The sequence below is a fragment of the Epinephelus fuscoguttatus genome, linkage group LG21 (assembly GCF_011397635.1).
Source record: "Epinephelus fuscoguttatus linkage group LG21, E.fuscoguttatus.final_Chr_v1".
Classification (NCBI taxonomy): domain Eukaryota; kingdom Metazoa; phylum Chordata; class Actinopteri; order Perciformes; family Serranidae; genus Epinephelus; species Epinephelus fuscoguttatus.
In genome coordinates this window covers 19986224-20005900 of record NC_064772.1, presented here as the reverse complement: position 1 = coordinate 20005900, position 19677 = coordinate 19986224, and the positions used below count along the sequence as shown (strand labels likewise).

Genomic DNA, 19677 nt, shown 5'->3' with positions numbered 1-19677 from the left:
CTCATGTAGCCCCAATAACATCATCGCCATCACCATCCTGGGTCGTATAAATTGTATAGAATTACCCGGCTCTCTATCAATTCCCCTGCCAGCCACAAGTCAGAGAGGCTGAGAGATGGAAGTGGAGGGAGTGGTGGCAGATGAGAGGTGACAGGAGAGCGGTCACAGTGGATGGTTGAGTGAAGATGTGATGTGAGCCCGGGTACCTCAATGACGTATAGCAGCAGGGGGAGAGGAGAGGATGGCGAGATGGGACAGAGAAAGAAAGAAACTTAACTGTGAAGAAAAAGAAACCAGACTGTTTACGGATATTTTAACCATTCCTGTGCATCCTGGCGCCTTTTGCCCTCTGTGTACTTTTTCAGTATTCCTGTCAGCTCAGCCAGACTTTCAGTAGGTCTTCTAATACTGTCAAGGACGAGTGCTCAGTCTCCGCTGCAGCTCAGCCGGGGGAGCGTTTGTCACAGTAATTGAGGTTAGAGGTGGCGGCAGTGTGGTTTAGTAAATCACTTCTCGTAGTCCTGGCACTGTTGAACTTGTACCCATGAATAACACCGTGACGCTGTTTTCTCCCCTCTGCCCCTCGCTTTCATCTCTTCATCATCTTCCCCTTGTACTCCCGCCGTCCCTTCTCGCCTTCTAAATGTCTCCTTTTGTTCTCTGATTTTACATTCCTCTTCCTTCTTTGCACTTAATTCTTCCATACCCCTCCCTGCAACTCCCTACTCCCCTTCCTCCACCCTTTCAAACTGTCCCAGGTTCCTTGCACACAGGTCGGACGTCCCCGCCTCCTGGCAGTGTCCCTGAGGAGCAGCAGCAGATTGCCCGCCAGGGCTCCTACACCAGCATCCACAGTGAGGGCGAGTTCATCCCTGAGACACAGGACCAGAATGTAAGAGCATGTCCACAGGACAAAGACAATTAAAAAGCCTCAGGTATGGGGCGTCAGTGGCGTAGTGGTAGAGCAGACGCCCCATGTACAAGGCTGTTGCTGCAGTGGCCTGGGTTCGAATCCAGCCTGTGGCCCTTTGCTGCATGTCTCTCTTTCTCTCCCCCTTTCACACTTGTCTGTCCTATCTATTAAAGGTTAAAAATGCCCCCCCCCCCCAAAAAAAAAAAGTAATGTAAAATTCTCATGTAGTCAATGTTCTTCATATACTGAATGGAAACTTGCTAGTTTACTCGAAATGGGAAGCTATGTGAACATGCTCTAACTTGAGCGTTCCCAGTAAAGCACAGTAATGACGAACACTCCTAACCTTCTAACTTGGCTCCTATCTAAAGACCAGATGAAATTCCAGAGCATCTAGCTTCAGTATCATGATGAATTTCTGAGTGATAGGCAGGCAGGATATATCATTGGTAGGAATTTGATTTGGTCGTTAAAAGGTTGGTGTTTTATGATGGAGAACACCCGCCGGTGTACACCGATGAGATGGCAGTATCTGTCGCCAAGAAAGAAAGACGAAGCCCATCATAAGCACCATGTAACCTCCTGTTGGGGGTTGTGGGGGGGCTGGAGCCTATCCCAGCCGACATTGAGCGAGAGGCAGGGTACACCCTGGACAGGTCACCAGACTATCACAGGGCTGACACATAGAGACAGACAACCATTCACACTCACATTCACACCTATGGACAATTTAGAGTCTCCAATTAACCTGCATGTCTTTGGACTATGGGAGGAAGCTGGAGTACCCAGAGAAAACCCATGCTGACATGGGGAGAACATGCAAACATTAAGATACTTGGCGAGTGACCCGAGTACACACAGAAAAATTCTGTTTAATGATTTTAACCTGACAGAGGTCTGACTTCCCTTCACCTCTGCTGGACTTACTTGTTTGCCTTTGCCTTTTCCATTATTTTAAACTAGGACATCTTAAGGGAGTCATGTGTCAAAGCAAAACCAGAAAAACAGTCATTCATTTTAACCATCTTCAGCCAAGTGAGCTTTATTTAATCGTGTTTTTAGTCTTGACAGCATACTGAAACTGTAGCAATCCTAATAAATGTACTGCAGCAGCTAATATTGGCTTTATAACACTCTAATTTGGCTCTTTGTAAAGGTTTTGTCCAGCAGTCAGTCACACAGAATAATTTACCCTGAGATGTGTTGAAAGATTTTAACACAACATAGAGCTCTTTGCCTCTCTTAACTCAGTTATGGGAATACAGCTCTGCTGTACTTGTAATGCGTCTTTGCCTCTGTTATTTTTAAGCCGGACGCCTCAAGAGTCTCATTCCTGATAGGGCCATTTATTAAAGGAAACAAAAACAGAAAGCAGTTCATTTTTAAACCCTTTAGGCTGAATGAATGTCCTTTATTTCATTGTTACGTAGTTTAAAGATCAAGTTGACTGTTTTTTCAAACCAGACTGTTTTAAAATGTTATTTCCTGTTATTTATTATTGTGTGCAGCACAACAAATTGGGCAATCGTTTCGTGCTTAAAACCCATGATAAATCATCTTTCTAGGAAACAGGAAGCTCCCAGGATAGTGATTCTTAGAAGGGACAGATTTCCTTGGCTATTGTGTAAAATCCTTTAACATATGACCACATGCCCCACTTGCAGTTATACACACTGCTCTATCTGTACTGCTTTATATTCTCTCCCACATGATTGCATGCTGTCTAACCCCAGATTCTCCTGTGTCATTATGTCCGTCAGATGCTGGATCCCTTCGGGAGCGCAGACAACTCACTGTCGAGCAGCTGTCAATCAATAGATCAAGCACTGGACAGGTGAGTCATCTTGCGACATGTGAGTTACGACCCTTGCCTGTGTGGATTTAGATTTGCGATGCACACGTTCACGTTGCAGAGCGGCTTTGCTTGCAGAGATATGGGACTTGGTTTGCATCACAGCCTCCATGCTTGGTGTTAACACCCTCGGGTGCGATCTTGTATGTTGCAAACACGCATAGAAGCAACAACAGGCTCTCAGAGGAGTTTGTAAATAGTGTTAAAGGCCGGCAGAGCTCTCTGACCCTGCCTGTGCTGGGAGGAATCAAGTCACTTTGCTGTTGCCATGGCAACAAAACTCTTATCTGGACGCCTGGATTCTTCAGTTATCACAAGTGTGAGAGAGAGAGAGAGAGAGAGAGAGAGAGAGAGAGAGAGACGTGAAACAGTGAGCAAGAACATGCTGGATGAGAGGGGGGGAAACTGAGCCAGAAAATGAAAAGTGGCAAAAGAGTGAGAGTGAAGTGGAAGACGGGGGGCGGCGGGGGGGTGAACAGTGAAAAGTCTGAACGTGAATCAAAGGGACGAGAAAAGTGAGCAAGAGTGAGGTTGAGAGCGAGCGTAGGACGGAAACAGCTCTACCTGCACGAGGCTTATCTGGGCTCCAGGCTGCAGAACAATGGCAGGAAACGAGTGCATGGAACTTTTCCCTGCAAGCGGGCATGCGTGCCCCTTATCCAGGGTCTCGTGGCCCCGCGCCGCCCTGCAGTCAACAGAGACGTCACTCTCTGTCGGGTTGTCGGGGCAGGGCTGGCCACAGACAGCCAGGCATGGGGGGGGTACATTATTTAATGATAGAAAGTTTCAGCGTTTCAGCAAATTAGCAGCACTTTCTCTTTCTCCAGAGAGCTTCTCAACACCCAGCTTATCTCTTCTATTTCAGCACGTTGTTGTTTAACATCAATCGCCGTGGAGGGCGCAGTAGTTCGAACGCTAAAAGTCATTTTGAAGCATTTTGTGCTTTACAGTCTGAAGTTTCACACCAGCAGCTGTAGCCAGACTCTGTTTGAAGATAAGGGGAAATTACAGACTCAAATAGCAAACCATTTTCTTCAACTCTTTCCCCTCCTGTTCTCTTGTCATTTCAGTCCTCCGTTCTCACAGAACAACCGTGACAATAATTACCTGAACCTCAACTACGAATACAAAGGTAAGAGGGGTGAAATCTGCGCCAGGTGTAAAAAACTGCTTCTCTGCTGAGGTGCAAAAAGCTTTTTCATTATTAGAAAGTTTTGTCTGTTCTCACTTTTTTTGTACTTCTGTGGTAATTATAACCGTACAATCAGTTTCAGAGAAAAAAGACCTAAAGCTCCTGATTATCTGAAAATCCCCCCTGTTGCAAAAAGCCTCCTGAGATTACTAATGAGAAGGGAGATGATATTATTTGATGCTTTTATCTGGGAGTAAATACTTAAAATGAGGAATGGCTTATTGTGGAGATATTTAATATCTTGGTTGTATATCTTGTGTCTCAGGAGGTGATGAAGGGAGCGTGATAGCATCATAACTCTTCCTGCTTTATCTTCCACACAGTCTCCTCTGTGTACCCTTTGTCCATCTCATTTGTCTGTCTCAGCCCATCTCCCATCGTCATCTGACGTTTTTTTTTTTTTCAAACTCAGACATTGCTGCTTTCCTGTCTTTTCATGATCACTTCCCTTCCCTGTCCCATCGCCTCTTGATGCCCCCCCCCTCCCTCCTTCTCGTCTATTCCTCGTCCCTGGGCTCCCTGTCTGTCCCTTTTCCTTCAGAACGCAGATCAAATAGAGCAGGATGACAGATAACGCCACGCTAATCCTCGTGAACAGACGAAACCACAGCAGCTCTCCCAATCTGGTCATTTCTTTCTCTCCTGCACCACCCCCGTGCTGTAAATTAAAAAAGGGGAGTGCTGCACATTGTGTACACAGACTGGGAGTATGGGGGTTTCACATAGCTGCAGCAGTACTTAAAGACTCACTTGGGCACGCATGCATGCACGTGCCTGCACACACACGCATGCACGCCCCCCCCCCCCAGATGTAAAGCTGTGTGGCCCTTCCTGCTGAGGGCTACAGTATTTGTTTACCATTCCCTGTGAGTAGATTTTTCCTCTCCATCCCGCGCTGCCAAACACAAAAAATAACTCCCGTCTCCATGGGATACAGCCACAAAAACAGCGCGAGGGGAGGCAGTCATCTGACAGAACAGCTGCTTTCAATTGCAAGCGGCTCCACTGCTCTCCATTCAGTGTGTGCGTGCGTGTGTGTGTGTATGAGAGAGAGTGAGTGTCAGCGCTCGCCTGCGTCAGCAGTGCTCCCCACCTGCCTTTAGTTACTGCTCCACTGGGTTCAGAGCTAAGGCTAAGCTAGCACACATGAGCTGTTTGCAGTTTCTCTCTTGGCTGCAGCGAGGCGATACAACAGCTCTGTTTGGTGTGTGAAAAGCTGTCTTCCATCCCGCTGCTTTTGAACTTTGATTTGACATGCCAAGATGAGCAAACGCAGCGTAGTGACTGTCAGATGTGATCAGCTGAAATGTGAAACTCTGGTAATCTTATTAGGCATCAGTGTGTTTGTGTGTGATTAGCTCCAAGTAATTAAACCTGCATTACTGAACCTGAGACCTGAATGAGCACTAAGCTGCAAATTGAGGAGTACTGTAACTGTAAGAGGAGAATTCAGTCATTGTCGAGGCTTCGATTACTTCCAAACTGACAGCTCTGCCTCATTGCTCCCTCTTCAGGTCGCCACGGGAAAGGAGGGACTTTCCCTCGCCAGTTCCAGTTGCCCAATCGCAGCAAGGATTACGGAGACCGTAAGAAACCGGCTTTACTAGAGCAATAACAACACCACCATTATTGCACAGATTAAACAGATATGCTGCAACGTCCACAGGACAACACAAACAGTCTCACATGCCACCACCAGGCACTCCCATCTGGTCAGATTTTTTAAAGGGGAACACCACCTAAATTAAGAAAGTTCAATATTTGTGAACATGAGCTGCTTTCTCTCGAAGCCAGAAACCAGAGAGGGAAGTCTCAAGTTGTGATGTCATAGGGTTTAAAGTCTGGAGCTGCTCCATAGACAATGAATTGGAGCCACAGAATGTTTGCTTTATTCTATTGTAGAGTCTCAGCTCTGAAACAGAAAATGCACCCATATAGTCAGAGCACTCCCCTGGGTGCTCTCTGTGTCTTTCACCATTCATTGTTTATGGAGCAGCTCCAGACTTCACACCCTGTGCATCACAATTTTGAGTTCTAGCACTCTAGTTTTTGGATTTTAAAGAAGGTTGTTTGCATGTATTTCTGGGCTGTCTCACACCATAGGAATGACGTGTGCATTCTGAAAATGGGTGTAGCTCCCCTTAACTTCAGATGCATAATATAGGATCTCATTCTTTACAGTGCCTCCTCATATGTTTGTCACCTTTGTCGCTTCCAGATGAAATATTTGAGAATATCTGCGTTCTTCTGCTCTCCGGGTACATTTGGTACATGAAGTGCTGGCTTGCTGTTCCAGGCAGCTGCTAGTAATTGCTTACTCAGAGGCTAACCTTGGCTAGCAATGATTTACGTTTCCCTGCGGTGAACCCAAACTTGTATAAAAACACAGCGCCCTGCTTCCTGTCTGAGGGGAAGTGGGACGGAGTGGCGAGAGGCACTCTGCTCTGGCTGGCCCTAAGTCTTGGCCAAGAGCTCATTTTATGCACAACACCTGTGTGAGAAATCACAGTGCAAACAAAAGATGCAGTGGCCTGTGTGCGTGTGTCAAGTCATTAATATGTCTATTTTTTTAATATATGTTTGTTTTCAGGTCGCAGGACACTTCCGCGCAGCTTCATGCCGCAGGAGAACCTGTTTCAGCTGGTTCCCTCCAGTCGCACGCGCAGTTACAACGGAGACAGCACGCTGCAGTACAGCGACCTGCGCTCACTGGGCCGCACCACCGACAAAAGCTGCCAGCGGGGTACAGCCAAGTGTAAGTAGTGTCCTTAAGAACTGTTGCAATGCAGGGACAGGAAGCACCGACGGGGAAATTTCTCCCAAACATATAAACAGTCTTAAATAAACTGCATTTCTGGGCCTTTGTTGTTGATTAGTGTTGTATTTGTGTGGTTCCTGTGGATAATGAGGCAAATAAACTCGGACTGATAACCCAGAGGACAATGAGAGGAACATTCAGACTTGTTTTAGAGTAGGAGGAGGAGGGCTGGGTATCAAACCTCAGTGCTTTTAGTGCTATAAACCATATAATATATACATAGACCATATGTCCACTGTGTTTGTGCAGTCGTAAACACGAAGGTGTGGGCTTTATGAAACCAATGTACCTCCTACAACAATGAAGCTCGCTGTTCACTTCTTCTTTCAGCAGATAAATCCACTTTTTTTTTTTTTAATTGTACATTTATTTTTACAAACGCCCCCGAACAAGTTCACAGACGGTGAAGACAATATAAAAATAAAGGTCAGTGGAAATGATTCATGTCTTCATAGAGTCAGAGCACATGTAAGCAGGCGAGGTGGATGGTCAGAGATCCATAGAGGCTCCAGCTGTAGTGTATCGTTCAATATTTGTTTTAACAAATTAAACGTTTGGGGTCTTTGCTGGTTCCAGTTGAGCAAAATACACTTCTTTGCTATATCCTCCTGAGACCTGAACCTTTGGGATCAGTAGGACCCGATAAGTATAAAAAACTATACAATGTCAACAATAATTAAGTCCCAATGGCCTAAAACGAGACGACCATAAAGTCCTAGTGTCTTCAAACGAGTACTTCCTAATTAACAGTGTCTTGTTACTGTTGCTAAGATTGGTCAAATTTGTTGCCATATTAAACTTCAAACATTATAAATCATAAATAAACAAGTTTCAACCATAAAATGTGATCAGATTTGGACCTCGTCCTATTGTGTCGGGATCGGCTGCAGACTGTCGTGGCAGAGATGGCCGCCATCTTGTTTTTACATGGATTAGTGTATTGTGCTCTTACTACCACTACATGGCACAAAAAAATGTCCATGAATGAGGACAGCAGGTCTGAGTTAAGTAGAATTAGGCATAAAGTTAAGTAAACCCAAAATGTGATGGTCTCAGGAGGATATGTGATATTATGCCGATCATCTTTGCAGACGTGGTTTCTAGCGTCCTGTTTAGTTTCGTACCGGCAAAGTGTCAGATGGAATCCTCAAGACCTTAACAGTCAGATCATGCACCTCTTTCCAAAAAAGCTTTAGTTTTCTGCATTCCCAGAAAACATGAACAACTGACCCTGTACATGTTTTACATCTGTGACATTTAGATGATGAGTTAGGATATATCTGACTCATGCGTAGTGGGGTGCATACCCTATGCATACATTTATAATTCTGTTCAATTATGTTGTTACAAGACAATGAAGAGAAGACATTCTGACATATACTTTCCCACTGATCAGCACTAAAGTCAAAGCCCAAGTCTTACTATGATGTTCTAACAGAGCACAGTAGATTAGAATCTCCTCCGTCCTTGACAACCCCAGGGATAGTCGGCCTGCTCTTTTGAGAGTAGTACTTAAGTTATGAATTTGTAAATATAAAAATTCCTGTTTGGGAATTCCAAATTCTGTTGTTAAATCTGAGAGAGATTTAAGGGACCACTTTGAGATAATTCCAGACATTTTGCCAGTGTAAGACTATTTAATTTGGGCAGAGGTCTTGTACAGAAGGTTGTTTTGAGATTATTTGGGCACTTTGGCATTTGTTGAAAGGCATCCTGTGTGCACCACAGAATATAAACTACAAAAATAAATAAGAACAAAGCAAATGAATTTAGATCTTAAATTGATAAATAACAGTGTGACTTGATTGTTCCAGTAGAAGAAAGTCAAACATGGAGGAGTCATAAGAATACAAGACAAATTTCTTCTCCAGTAAGTAGTCTGTGGCTGTTGAACATGTTTAATTCTTAGAAGTAGTCTGTGTGAGGGAGTAGAGATGATGTACAGTAATACTGTATGTCACAGCAGGCACAGCTCCCCTCTCATCATCCACAGGCTTACTAATCACATCTGTCCTCATTCACTCCGCAGTATGAACCGCCCAGAAATTGTCTTTGTCATGAAACGAAAGCTCAGCTCAGCAGTCTGTGGCTGACGTGTCAGTCTCTGGTGTCCTTCGCACCCACACGAGACCAAACTGTCTAACCCGGCCACAAAGCCGCCTGTTAATACTAAAACAAAGCCTCGGAGTCTGGGCCTGTAAAGATGAGAGTTGTTGAGATGCTCCCTCCGGTCGACCGTGCGTGGTTTGACTCAGATATCAGGGGGCTTCCCCATCTGAGAGGGTCTGCGGTGGGGAATGTTTAACGACCCTGCAGTGGATTTTTTTCACGTCTGGTTTTGGTGAGGTTGCTGTGCAAGTTTCAGATTTTGATGCATGCTTCAGTGTGTTCTCGAATCAGTTTATCACGATGGATCCATCTGCCTCTGGGGGCTCAGCAAGCAAATGAATTACGGGTGGGTTTTCATCATGTGGTGTCTTGTTTCTGCAGCTCCGAGGGCGCCAGTCAACTGGCGACAGGGAAAGCTCCTGGGGCGTGGGGCGTTCGGGGAGGTCTACCTCTGCTATGACGCCGACACAGGCCGCGAACTGGCCGCCAAGCAGGTGCCCTTTGACACCGACTGTCAAGAAACCAGCAAGGTGAGAGAGAACACCTCACACGTTTGGATTAGTCACAAACTGCATGTGTTATAAAACAGTGATGATTCAAGATTAAATATGCAATTGCTCTATGCTTCCACAGGAGGTGAACGCTCTGGAGTGTGAGATCCAGCTGCTGAAGAATCTGCGTCATGACCGGATTGTTCAGTACTATGGTTGTCTTCGGGACCCTGAGCAGAAGAAGCTCACCATTTTCGTGGAGTTTATGCCCGGGGTGCGTATTCTGTGGGGCTATTTATTTGAATATTTTTAAACCTCTCATGTAGTTCGACAGCGTGGAAACAATCCCTGATGTTTGATTGAGATACAATAACCAGTAATGTCTGTCATATCTTGAGCAGTTCCTGGCTGCAGAGATAGGTCCTCTGACGTCTAGAGACAAACATCAAATCAAACCCATACTGGTCACATCTGCTTAAAACCAATTCTGAAATGTCACCAGCTGTCAACAAACATGTCCTCAGTGGTTGATGTCAGCAGAACGGCTCAGTTTATGAGATCATTTTCTCACTAAATGAGCGCCTTAATGAGCTGCTGTCGCCTGTGGACCCTGTCCCTGAGCCTGGTTTTAATATTTCCTGGGCTATTTCTTTCCTCCGAGTGGCGTTGAGTGTCTTAGTCACACATTGTCTGGAAATTGGGAATGTTTATGTTTCGCTGGAGTTTTCTGGCAGAGGCAAGAGGGGAGGTGACAGAGCCAAGTTTGTGTGTGTGTGACTGCTCCGCGCGGCTGCACCGCTGTGGCTGACCGATAACGCTCCAGTCGCCCACGGGGAGGGGAGGAAAGAGGGGGCGAGTGTCCCTCTGAGAGCCACAGAGCTGTGGAGGTGTCTTGCTGACAGCTGAAAGTGGAGAGGGAGAAGTTTTGTTTTCACTGCGTGAGTCCTGAACTGCGTCACAGGTGTTGGATCAGGTCTTTGCTGCTGCGATTTCCTCGCGAGGAACTGAAAACAGGAAATGAACGGAAATGCAGAACATTGAAGGTGTTTGGAGTCGAAATCCAGCAGATTTCTTTCAGCACATTGTGTTTTTTAAATACTTTGTTTTGGTACTTAAAAATTAGCTCAGGGGGTGCTTTCACAATAAGACAAAATAAATCCGCTTTAGCCGGAAATGTTGTTGCAAGTATACATATTAAAGACGCTGAAGCATTTTATATCCATCATGCCAACCCTCCAAAGCAGATATATATTTTTATACCCTACAGCTGTGGCAGTAATCGTACTATATAATGACAAAAACTCTGCCTGTGTGTGTGTCTGTTCCACGTTTTTCTCCTCACTGACTTGGCCAATCCATGTGAAATTCGGCACAGTGGTAGAGGGTCATGGGAGGATGCGAATGAAGCAATATTACATCAATTGGTCAAAGGGGGGCGCTATATCAACCGATTGAAATTGCAAACTTTGAATGGGCATATCTCATGCCCCGTATGTCATAGAGACATGAAACTTTGCACAGAGATGCCTCTCCTCATGAGGAACAAATTTGCCTCAAGAACCCATAACTTCCTGTTATATAGATTTTCCGCCATTTTGAGTTTTTGAAAAACACTTCAAATCGATCTCTTCCTAGGAAGTTTGACCGATCTGCATAAAACTCAGTGAACATAATCTAGGGACCAATATCTAAAGTTTCCTCTTCGCAAAAGTTGGAAAACTTACTAAAACTGAGCTTCTATAAGGCAATGAATATTGCGGAGGGCGTGGCTCATCACATAAAGGTGTATAACATCTCAAGGGTTTCACCGATCACCACGCAACTTTGTAGACATATGACCACATATAATCTGAGGGGACCCCTCCATTATTGACCCCATCAAACAAAATGGGGGCGCTAGAGAGCTAATTTCTTATCTAGGCCTAACCGTCACATTGATTTTTACTAAACTTGGTAGACAGAGTTTTCGTCATCATATCATAAGATAAAGCAATCGTACTATCAAATTCACAAAAACTCTGTCTGAATACATTGCTCTTCTTAATAGGTTCAGTTGACTGTTTAATCTATAATTTCCTATGACCTGTATCCCAAACACACACCATGTGAAACTGTACGTGGGCAACTGTGCACTCAATGGGTATGGACTAGTATAAGTTAACACTGCAGCCAATGTAAAGATCTCAACCCTCTGTCTCTCCAGGGCTCAATAAAGGACCAGCTGAAAGCCTATGGGGCGCTGACAGAGAAGGTGACACGGAGATACACCAGGCAGATCCTCCAAGGAGTCTCCTACCTGCACAGCAACATGATTGTACACAGAGACATCAAAGGTAACAGCAAACAAGCAAAGGTCAGGATAGAGTTTTAATTGGATTTGTAACTAGTGAACACCCACACGGGACACAGACTTAGCTGACGGTACACAGCCTCTCTCCATGGTTTATATTGCAGCAACCGTTTCCTCAGAAAACTCCAGGTCCACTCGTTTTATTCTGGTTGACGTTTCCTCATTTGGTTATTCACCGTCTGCAGAAGGAGCCTGGAAAAAATGTGCTATTTTCAACTCCCCCCTTTGAGATATATTAGGCTTCATGCTGGTGAAATCGGCCGGTCTAAAAATGTTCAACACCGGATGGAAAGGCTTTAGTTTGGCTGCCCGCAGCTTTTGGGGAGTCGCTGCCTCGTTCAGCCGCGGCCAAGGAGAGGGAAATATACCGTCTGGTGGGGGAAAACAGATAGTAGGTCTCACAGGACACAGGCAGGCCCTGTGAGAGTACATACGTGGGTGGGATTTTCCACTTAAAAATGCTCTTCATGTGTAATATACGGTGTGTGCTCATCTCACCACACAAGAGCTCTTCTGTACGCAGTAAAAGAGCTGTCAGCACATGCGTTTTTTGTATAGAGCTTGGCATCGCAGCCATGACAGTAGGCTATAAAGTTCCTGTGAATTTAACGTTCCAAATAAAGCCTTAAGATGATTTATTAGAGAGGCGCGCAGTCTCACAGCATACAGGCAGTGGAAACAGGTTAAAGGAGCGAGGAGTTAAGAGGAAAGGTCACATATTTAGTCTCTCAATCTCCTCTCTGCAGGCCTCTGACTTGCAGTGGGTGTGGAGAGTGTGTGGCGAATGGTGTACATTAGTCACTGATCAAACAAGCGGAGCGCCTGAAGGAAATGGGATAGACACAGCTACATGTCGGAAAATGACTAAAGGAGAAGGAAGGGTGTCGGGGTTCGATCCACGTGGAGCACAGTTGATTCAGTATTTCATGTTGATTTGTGTAAAGCAAATAGGCGTTCCTCTAATGTGTAGATATGAGTCTGTATTGTATTTATATAAAGGCTGCTTACAGGTATCCTTTGACATTTTATAAATAGGTCTGCCAGTGCTCCTTTCAAGCCGTAGGAAAAGTTTACCCTCAAGTTGTTCAGTGCTGGCACATGCACTTTGTGCCCACACTGCAGCTCCATTAATTGAACCTCCAAACTGTCAAAGTATCCCTGTAAGGATATCAACGGTCCTCGGGAGACTCTTGAATAACTCTGAGCTCATTTTGCTTCGTTCAACCAGGTGCTAACATCCTGAGGGACTCCTCGGGGAACGTGAAGCTGGGAGACTTTGGAGCCAGCAAACGTATCCAGACCATCTGCATGTCTGGTACAGGAATCAAGTCCGTCACTGGCACCCCCTACTGGATGAGCCCCGAAGTCATCAACGGGGAGGGCTATGGCCGCAAAGCTGATGTATGGTAAGGAACAAGATCAGATGGAGCTGTAATGAGGCCCACAGGGGATATTAGACTGCTGCAGTGCAAAAAAATATTTATTACAAGCACAGAAATACACTGTCGCAGTAAAAGCTGTAAAGTTACCTCAATAAATGGGTGGTGAGGCAATAAAGTGAGTGGAAACAGTTGTGTTGGTGGTGTGTGCTGTACGTTTGGTGACACTGAAAACATGTTAAATAAGACTGGTTACAGGAATACATATAGCAGTCACCATGACAATGAGTGCCATCTTAAATCTGGGTTACAAAACAGAAATATTAACTTGTGTTAGGAGTACAGGGCAGGGGTGGATAAATCAAAATGAACACCTATAAAGCTTATCGTGAGATTCGATTGTATGAAAATATTTAACCTCTTACCACCTACTGTTGTGCACCTGGGGCACTAAAACTATGATTATGACCACCAGTCAGTCGTGGGTGAAGCACCTGAAAGCCACACTTGAGTAAATGTACAGATATCTTGCCAGAAAATGATTTGGTAGACGTTAAAGTCACCTTTTGGGATATTTTTTGAGTAACAGTCTTAAAGTATCTGGCATTTACTGCTCTTAAGTATCAAAAGTAATTTTATTATATTCAATTTACTTGATTTTAAAAAGTAAAATGATAATAACTTTATTTATAGAGCTCAATTCATGCATAAAATGCAACGCAAAATGCTGAACATAAAAGACAATTAAAACATTTGTGATAGAGAAAAAAAGATGATGAAAAAAATACATTTTAGGAGAAAGCAATGGTAAAAAAAAATTTTACAGTTACATTTAAAAATGTCTACAGATGTAGAGTACAAATAAAGGCTGTTAATAGAAGTAAGTGGTCATACTTTTGAAGTTTATTTCTTTTGAACATGTGCGCCACCTTAAAAAGAGAGTCCTCATCACATTTAAAGAAAAACAAGTTCTTCACAACTTTAAGGATTTAAAGAAAACCTTCGACCTCCAGCACTGACACACTGCAGGGGAGCAGTCACTGTGCAGTGACCTGTCACAAATCTTTGCCTCCTTGAATCATTACTCACCATCTCTGCTGTGGGACTCGACTTTCTGCTATTAACAACTTGAAGAAAGGGCTGCACACTGTAGTACATCCATCAGTGACTTTTTAAAGATATGTTTTGGGGCTTTTTGCCTTTGTTTGATAGCACAGATATAGCGGTAAAGGAAGAGAGAGTGGGAGGATGGCATGCAGCAAGGGTGCAGTGCGTTGAAATCGAACCTGTAGCCGCTGTAAGGACACAGCCTTTGTACATAGGGTGAGCCAGTGGGCGCCCCATCCATATGTGACATTTGATGGTGTCTTTTTACAAAGCTACAGTCTGAAGACGAGCATTAGCTCAAAACATCACTTATCAATCTGCTGATAAATTGCACACACACAAGTTACAGTCTGTGGACCTTTCTTCATGTTGTTTATTGCTATCTTTTATTGGTCCACCACCTGCCTTAAATATTTTTTGGATGTGCACGACTACTATGCTTTTTTGTGTCGACTCCCCTTTCTGCTTCCATCATGGAGTCAGACTTATTATCATCTTTTTCCCACAGCAATAAGGTCTTTGAACAAATTCAGATTAAATAAAAAAAATTCAGATGCACAGGATGAATCTTTTTTTCATGGGTGCATTACTACGCTCTATGTGCAATATTCACAAACAATCCAATACACTATGTGTGCAATATATAATGTACATATATACATATTTATAATATACTATTATACTACTACTCCAAAAAATACTCAAGTACTGTAACAAAGTATTTTTACTGTGTGACATTACACCACTGCTGTTAGTACACAAAAAGTTAAATGAATATGACCATGTGATATATGTATCGATACATTAGATTCTCGTCTTTTCAGATGTTGTGGTAACTTTAAAAAAAAATGCCCTGCTGCATAAACAACCTTATTTGCATCGGCAGTATGATCTGTACGTGAGCCAGTGCTGAAAGCTGATTGTATTACTGGGACATAAACCAGTTACAGTTGTCAAATTAGAGCTGCAATGATTCCTTAATTCAGTGTCAGCTAATCTAATAATAGATAAATTGGTTTATTTATTTAGTTATTTTTTTAAAGCTAAAATAAAGTCAGAATTCTCTGATTCCAGCTTCTTAATGTAAATATTTTCTGGTTGCTTTGCTTCTTTATGACAGTAAACTGAATGTCTTAGAGCTGTGGACAAAACAAGACATTTGACGACGTCATTTTAGGGTTTAAGAAACACTGGTCGACATTTTCCACCAGTATATGACACTTCATTGACCAAACAACTAACTGGTTAATCGAGAAAATAACATGAGTTGCAGCCCTTAATCAAATAAATGCCGTTGTGTACAACCCCAGTTTGTACAATATGTATTATATAAACATAAATGCATCAAACTACATACGATGTGATATTTGTGTGATTAAATTAGATGTTCTGTTTGTCCTCAGGAGCGTCGCCTGCACTGTTGTGGAAATGTTGACCCAGAAACCTCCGTGGGCCGAGTACGAGGCCATGGCAGCCATTTTTAAGATCGCCACCCAGCCTACGAAGCCCATGCTCCCCGAGGGCGTGACCGACGCGTGCAGGGACTTCCTGCGGCAGGTGTTCGTGGAGGAGAAGTGGCGGCCCACCGCAGACGTTCTGCTCAGCCACCCGTTCGTCCAGGGCGGCTTCTGAGGCCTGCTGACCCCCCTCCCCTCCCCTTTGCCTGGGAGGCCTCCGCGGTCCCGGCGCCTTCCCTCCTCTCCGGCCCGCCCCGTCCCCAGGGCCGCCCCCCCACCTCTCAGTCACCAGGCTCCAGGGCTCAGCATCACACCAACTTCCTGCCCTGTCATCTCTCACCAGTGTCTGCCTTGTCAGGAACCCTGCATCTCTCACCAACTAGCTCAACCCCGGATCGCTCGCTGAGAGGCCAGGTTGACTGCTGTCAGACCTCCAGAGTCCTCCGAGGCGTCGCGGTGTGTTGCCCCAGGAGGGGACTGGCGAGAAAGCACTTAGCAGTCTCACACGCTACAGACTGCTGTCCTTTAACAAGAGCAGGACAAGGGGCCAGAGTTAGAGAGCGGTGACGTCTCAAGCTCTCTGGGTCTTTACACTCATTTACTGCCGCAGAACAGCGTCTAGGTCGGGCCAGGCGCTACGTCACCGCGACTGACTGGTGACGTTGATCACATCTGATAGTACTGTAAGTTACTCATCAGCCTAAGTTAGCTGTGTGAACTCAAGATGGTCAAATATTTTTATACAGCATACAATAACACATACAAAGTCATCCTAGCCGATGAGTTTTCTATTGCCACCTGCAAAATGTAAATGTATTTTTGTCAACGCCTTACAATAAGACTTTGTAAGCAAGAATGTCTTTTTTTTAAACATCGTAGAGGGGTTGCGTCCCCCCGCTTTCACGGCACTCAGAGCCCCATTTTAGAAGGACTGTCAACATTGCACTTTTGATATCATGCATCGAAACATTTCCGACATGCAAGATAATCAACTGAGGAGATATTTTTCTATTTGAAGCATTTTTTTTATATCATTTCTTAAAGAATAATGTGTGGTGTGAGGCAGAAAAAGAAAAGAACCAAACCTTTGCATCAATGTCTATTAAGCAATACCAACACTACTGTTGGAGTCCACTCCAGCTTCCCATGCAGTGAGCCTTGAGTCCATCGCATCAAGCGGCCAAAGAGAAGTTGCAGAGACAGAAACATGAAGCTGAGTTAATGCGCAGTGTTAGTCGTGTCGGATTGTTTTGCCACCTCAGAGCCCTATAGCCTTTTCTATGTTACGGCAGCTTCGTGCACAGTAGACTGCACAGACCAAAACAGATGCATTAACGTCACATTGTGTTAGTATGAAATTAAAGTAAGTGTCTCATTTTTTTGTTGTTGTTGTAACTTCAGTATGAATCCAGTCACCCCATGCCTTTACTTTGCTTTCCACACTATATGAATGGGTCACTTACTGACCACCTGGCAGCACACCTCGCTCTGTGTGATGTCACGTGAGATAATCTCGCCAAAAAAAGGGTCACATTGGAAAACACGGAGCTGAACGCTGTACTCTTTGAAGTGGAGATGAAACTTAAACCGGGGAGATGTTGGAGGTGTAGCGGCACTTAAGGAACGATTGAGTCTTTTTTTGACCCTTGTCAGTGCCTTATCTGAATCTGCTTGTAAACACAAACGTTCACTGCCAAAGCGGAAAGCTTCTTAATAAAGTGAGCAGCTGTTCAGTAGAGAGCACACACAGGATTTGCTGAAGTTCTTTTATATGGAAAAAAAAAGATTATACTGTAAATACATATTGTTCTGCACTTTTGTATGAAATTTCTTTACATTATATACAAATCTATTTGATGAAATAGCAACATTATACAGTAGACTGTACTGTGATTTAGACAGGAGTATGTATGATTGTCTCTGAGAGCTGGTAGGCAGTATGAAAAGGCTGGGAGGCTTTCGATTGGGACAGAGTTTGTTTTGTCTTAATGACAAAGCCTTGAAACATGAAATGTATCAAGTCATTGATCTTTTGTACATTTAACTTAATAAATCCAAGGTCTAAGACTATTTCTGTTTGACTTTATTGTGTTGTTTTGCAATCGCACTGCCTGAGACTGTTATGAAAATAATCAGTTGAATTCACTCTATTTTGTTTTTCTACGAAGCAAATATCTACTTTTACACTAAACTCTCTGATTTCTGTGCTATTATAATAACAAATCTGACAAAATTTTGAGTTTATGTTTTAATTTCTTTCTAACAAAAGAAAGATTTTCCTCCATTTTTAGTTCCTAATTAGGGTCCAGGCAGCTAAGCTGCCAGAACACTATTGTAATCCTAGGTATTCTTCTTCTTCTTCTTCTTTCTTCTTCCGAGGAAATCATACTTCCCATGGGTGAAAACTCATCAAACTTTGCACAAAGGTCCAGTCTCATGCCAGATATCCTCAGCTGTAAACTCAAGCCAATAGTCCTGATGGTGGCGCTACAGCAAGCGTCTAAAGTTCAAAACTTTGAAAATTCATAACAAATCAACCATACGTGCTACAACTTCACAACTTTCATCAAACTGTAGCCCCAATACTGAAGAAACTTTTGTAACCTATTAAAAATTATGAAGTTCATCACTCTGTTTTTTCAAAAACTGTAAAACTTCTTAAACCTATCTTCTCCCACAATTTTTGCTCAATTGACACCAGACTTGCTACAGAGCATCTTCAGACTGCCCTATAAAAACTACGTTTCTCAGATTTTTGATTTATTTATTTAAAACTGAGCCTACAGTGCATCAAAATGTTTGACTGTAAACGGTACTGTAAACATATACATGCAAATTCTTGCTAAATAAATCTTCAATGTTCATGAAAAAAAAACAAAATTCTAGAGTCATGTTAGATGATGTGTGGAAAATTTCAGAATTTTATCTCAATTTTTGACAGCATTTTGAATTTTGCTCCAATGTGAACAATTGGAGTCAATGTACAAATGGCAATTTTAAACATCAGTTTTTCACTTATGGAGCAAATCAATCACTGTTACAAACAAATTACCAACATCTCCATGCGGTCTAGATGCAATATGTGTATTTTCAGATTTTTGTTTCGATAACTGAATTTTTTTTTTTACAGTGGTTTGAAATCTGCTTTTCCATGCATGGACGGCTGCTAAACCTGCATGGCTGGCTTAGTCAATTTGTGAAGCTACACATGAATTGTCACTGACTAATTAGCTCAGTGAGATAGAAACTGATTTTTAGTCTCAGAGGTTGTGAGTTCAAGCCTCAGCTGATGAAAAAGGCAGATTGTGTTGCTAAATTCCTAAATGTCTTCAATTCTTCTGCTTGTTGCTCAAAATTGCCTAAAAATGCCCGGACCCGACCCATCGCTGCGCAGCAGCTATAATTGTGTTTTTTATAATCATGGCCGCAGCTGATGAGGAAAATAAGAGATTAAATACAACAAATGCTGTAAAATGTAGATTTATTTTATTATAATTAGTCTTGTGTGTTGTGAATCCATCCCCTTCACCTTTCAAAGTCAGCTTTTCTTTTTTTTTTAAGTTCATGGGGATGAGTTTTTAGCAAAATAAGTAGATTTGTGGAATAAATTTAGTACATACCCACTGGCCACCTTATTAGATATTAGATAGGCTATTAGATGGTAAAGTCAGGGCTAATTTTAAGTACTTCATGTCAGGTTTGGTCAGCTAATCTACAGCGATACATCATAATCAGTGTTTGGGAGTAACTAGTTACATGTAATCCATGTATTACAAAATACATGTAATTGTAATAAGTTACAGTTAGTGAGAAAAAATATGTAATTAAATTAGTTACAAATCAAAATGTTGGTGGTAACAATGGAGTTACACCCGAATAAATATAGATATAGAATAACATTCAGTCTGTTGCTTTGCATCTTTTAAATCTTTTTTCAGATAAGTAATCACAAAGTAGCCCCTACCTCTTTAATCACATTGCTGACACAGTGTTACAAAAATGGAAATAT

At 43.2% G+C, this 19677-nt stretch overlaps 1 protein-coding gene across 1 annotated transcript in view; it reads left to right on the top strand.

Annotated features, from left to right (window-relative positions):
- map3k22 (mitogen-activated protein kinase kinase kinase 22) overlaps positions 1 to 17738 on the top strand; it is a 52904-nt gene extending 35166 nt beyond the window's left edge. The window contains exons 9-18 of the mRNA XM_049564880.1: positions 759 to 892; positions 2674 to 2747; positions 3836 to 3897; positions 5472 to 5543; positions 6548 to 6712; positions 9266 to 9414; positions 9518 to 9649; positions 11579 to 11708; positions 12954 to 13131; positions 15615 to 17738. Coding sequence (XP_049420837.1) covers positions 759 to 892; positions 2674 to 2747; positions 3836 to 3897; positions 5472 to 5543; positions 6548 to 6712; positions 9266 to 9414; positions 9518 to 9649; positions 11579 to 11708; positions 12954 to 13131; positions 15615 to 15843 — 1325 coding nt within the window. The 3' untranslated portion in view covers positions 15844 to 17738. The remainder of the gene's footprint in view (positions 1 to 758; positions 893 to 2673; positions 2748 to 3835; positions 3898 to 5471; positions 5544 to 6547; positions 6713 to 9265; positions 9415 to 9517; positions 9650 to 11578; positions 11709 to 12953; positions 13132 to 15614) is intronic.
- The last annotated feature ends 1939 nt before the right edge of the window (positions 17739 to 19677 follow it).